The 768-nt window shown below is 51.2% G+C and overlaps 1 protein-coding gene across 1 annotated transcript in view; it reads right to left on the bottom strand.

The window, feature by feature from the left end:
• The window catches only part of LOC102386821 (zinc finger protein 577-like), a gene marked incomplete at its 5' end in the record, with an annotated part of 1,103 nt that extends 627 nt beyond the window's left edge, over nt 1-476 (bottom strand). The window contains one exon of the mRNA XM_025195896.1: nt 350-476. Within this exon, the coding sequence (XP_025051681.1) occupies nt 350-476 (127 nt within the window). The remainder of the gene's footprint in view (nt 1-349) is intronic.
• Between the last annotated feature and the right edge of the window lie 292 nt (nt 477-768).

Raw genomic sequence — 768 nt, forward strand, 5'->3', positions numbered from 1 at the left:
CAGGCAGGGAGGAAATCAGAATAATTCTCCAAGAAACAGCAACTGGAGATGATATGCACACACTGAAACGGCAAAGGGAAATCACGCTGGCAAGAAACTGCTGCATATGGAAGAACCAGGAGTTATAAGAATGGGGAAGATGCAAGTGAAGGCGGCTGGATCAAACGAAGGTGGATATATCAGGTTGAAATGTGAAACCAGCCTGATCACTGACAGAGCAGTGGGGACGAAGTGGATAGAAACCTCCAGCCAAAGGTTCATGAGGATGAGACTGTTGAAACACAGGGAGACAATTACAAAACTCCAGAGCTCACATAGCTCCAAGGAGAAACAAGAACCAGAGCTTTACCCAGGGAAACGAGGGTGTTGAAATTCTTCAGCATCTGGTCCTGGTAAAGCACCTTGTCGTCATCGTCCAGCAGCTCCCACTCCCTCCGCGTGAAATACACGGCCACGTACTCAAACACCTCCTGGACCTGCAGTAACAAGCATTACACCATCAGTGTATCCCTGCCTCCAGCCCCCACAGCCCTCTCTGCAATCACTCTGTGCTACAACTAATTGCAATCTTAGCCATGACATTCACCATTCCCCAGTTTTCAGCTGAACTGTGATGTGGATGCCGCTGTGGACACAGGACTTAGTGTGTCAGCTTCAGCCCAGCTCATCACGTTCTGTTTGCAGACAGGGGATCGCGGCTCTGCCCCGGCTCCTTGCAGGGGTGACAGCCTGGCCTGCAGCAAGGGCAGAGCTCAATCCCCTGCCTGT

This window comes from Alligator sinensis, unplaced genomic scaffold (genome assembly GCF_000455745.1).
Source record: "Alligator sinensis unplaced genomic scaffold, ASM45574v1 scaffold3315_1, whole genome shotgun sequence".
In the NCBI taxonomy this organism is placed as follows: Eukaryota; Metazoa; Chordata; order Crocodylia; family Alligatoridae; genus Alligator; species Alligator sinensis.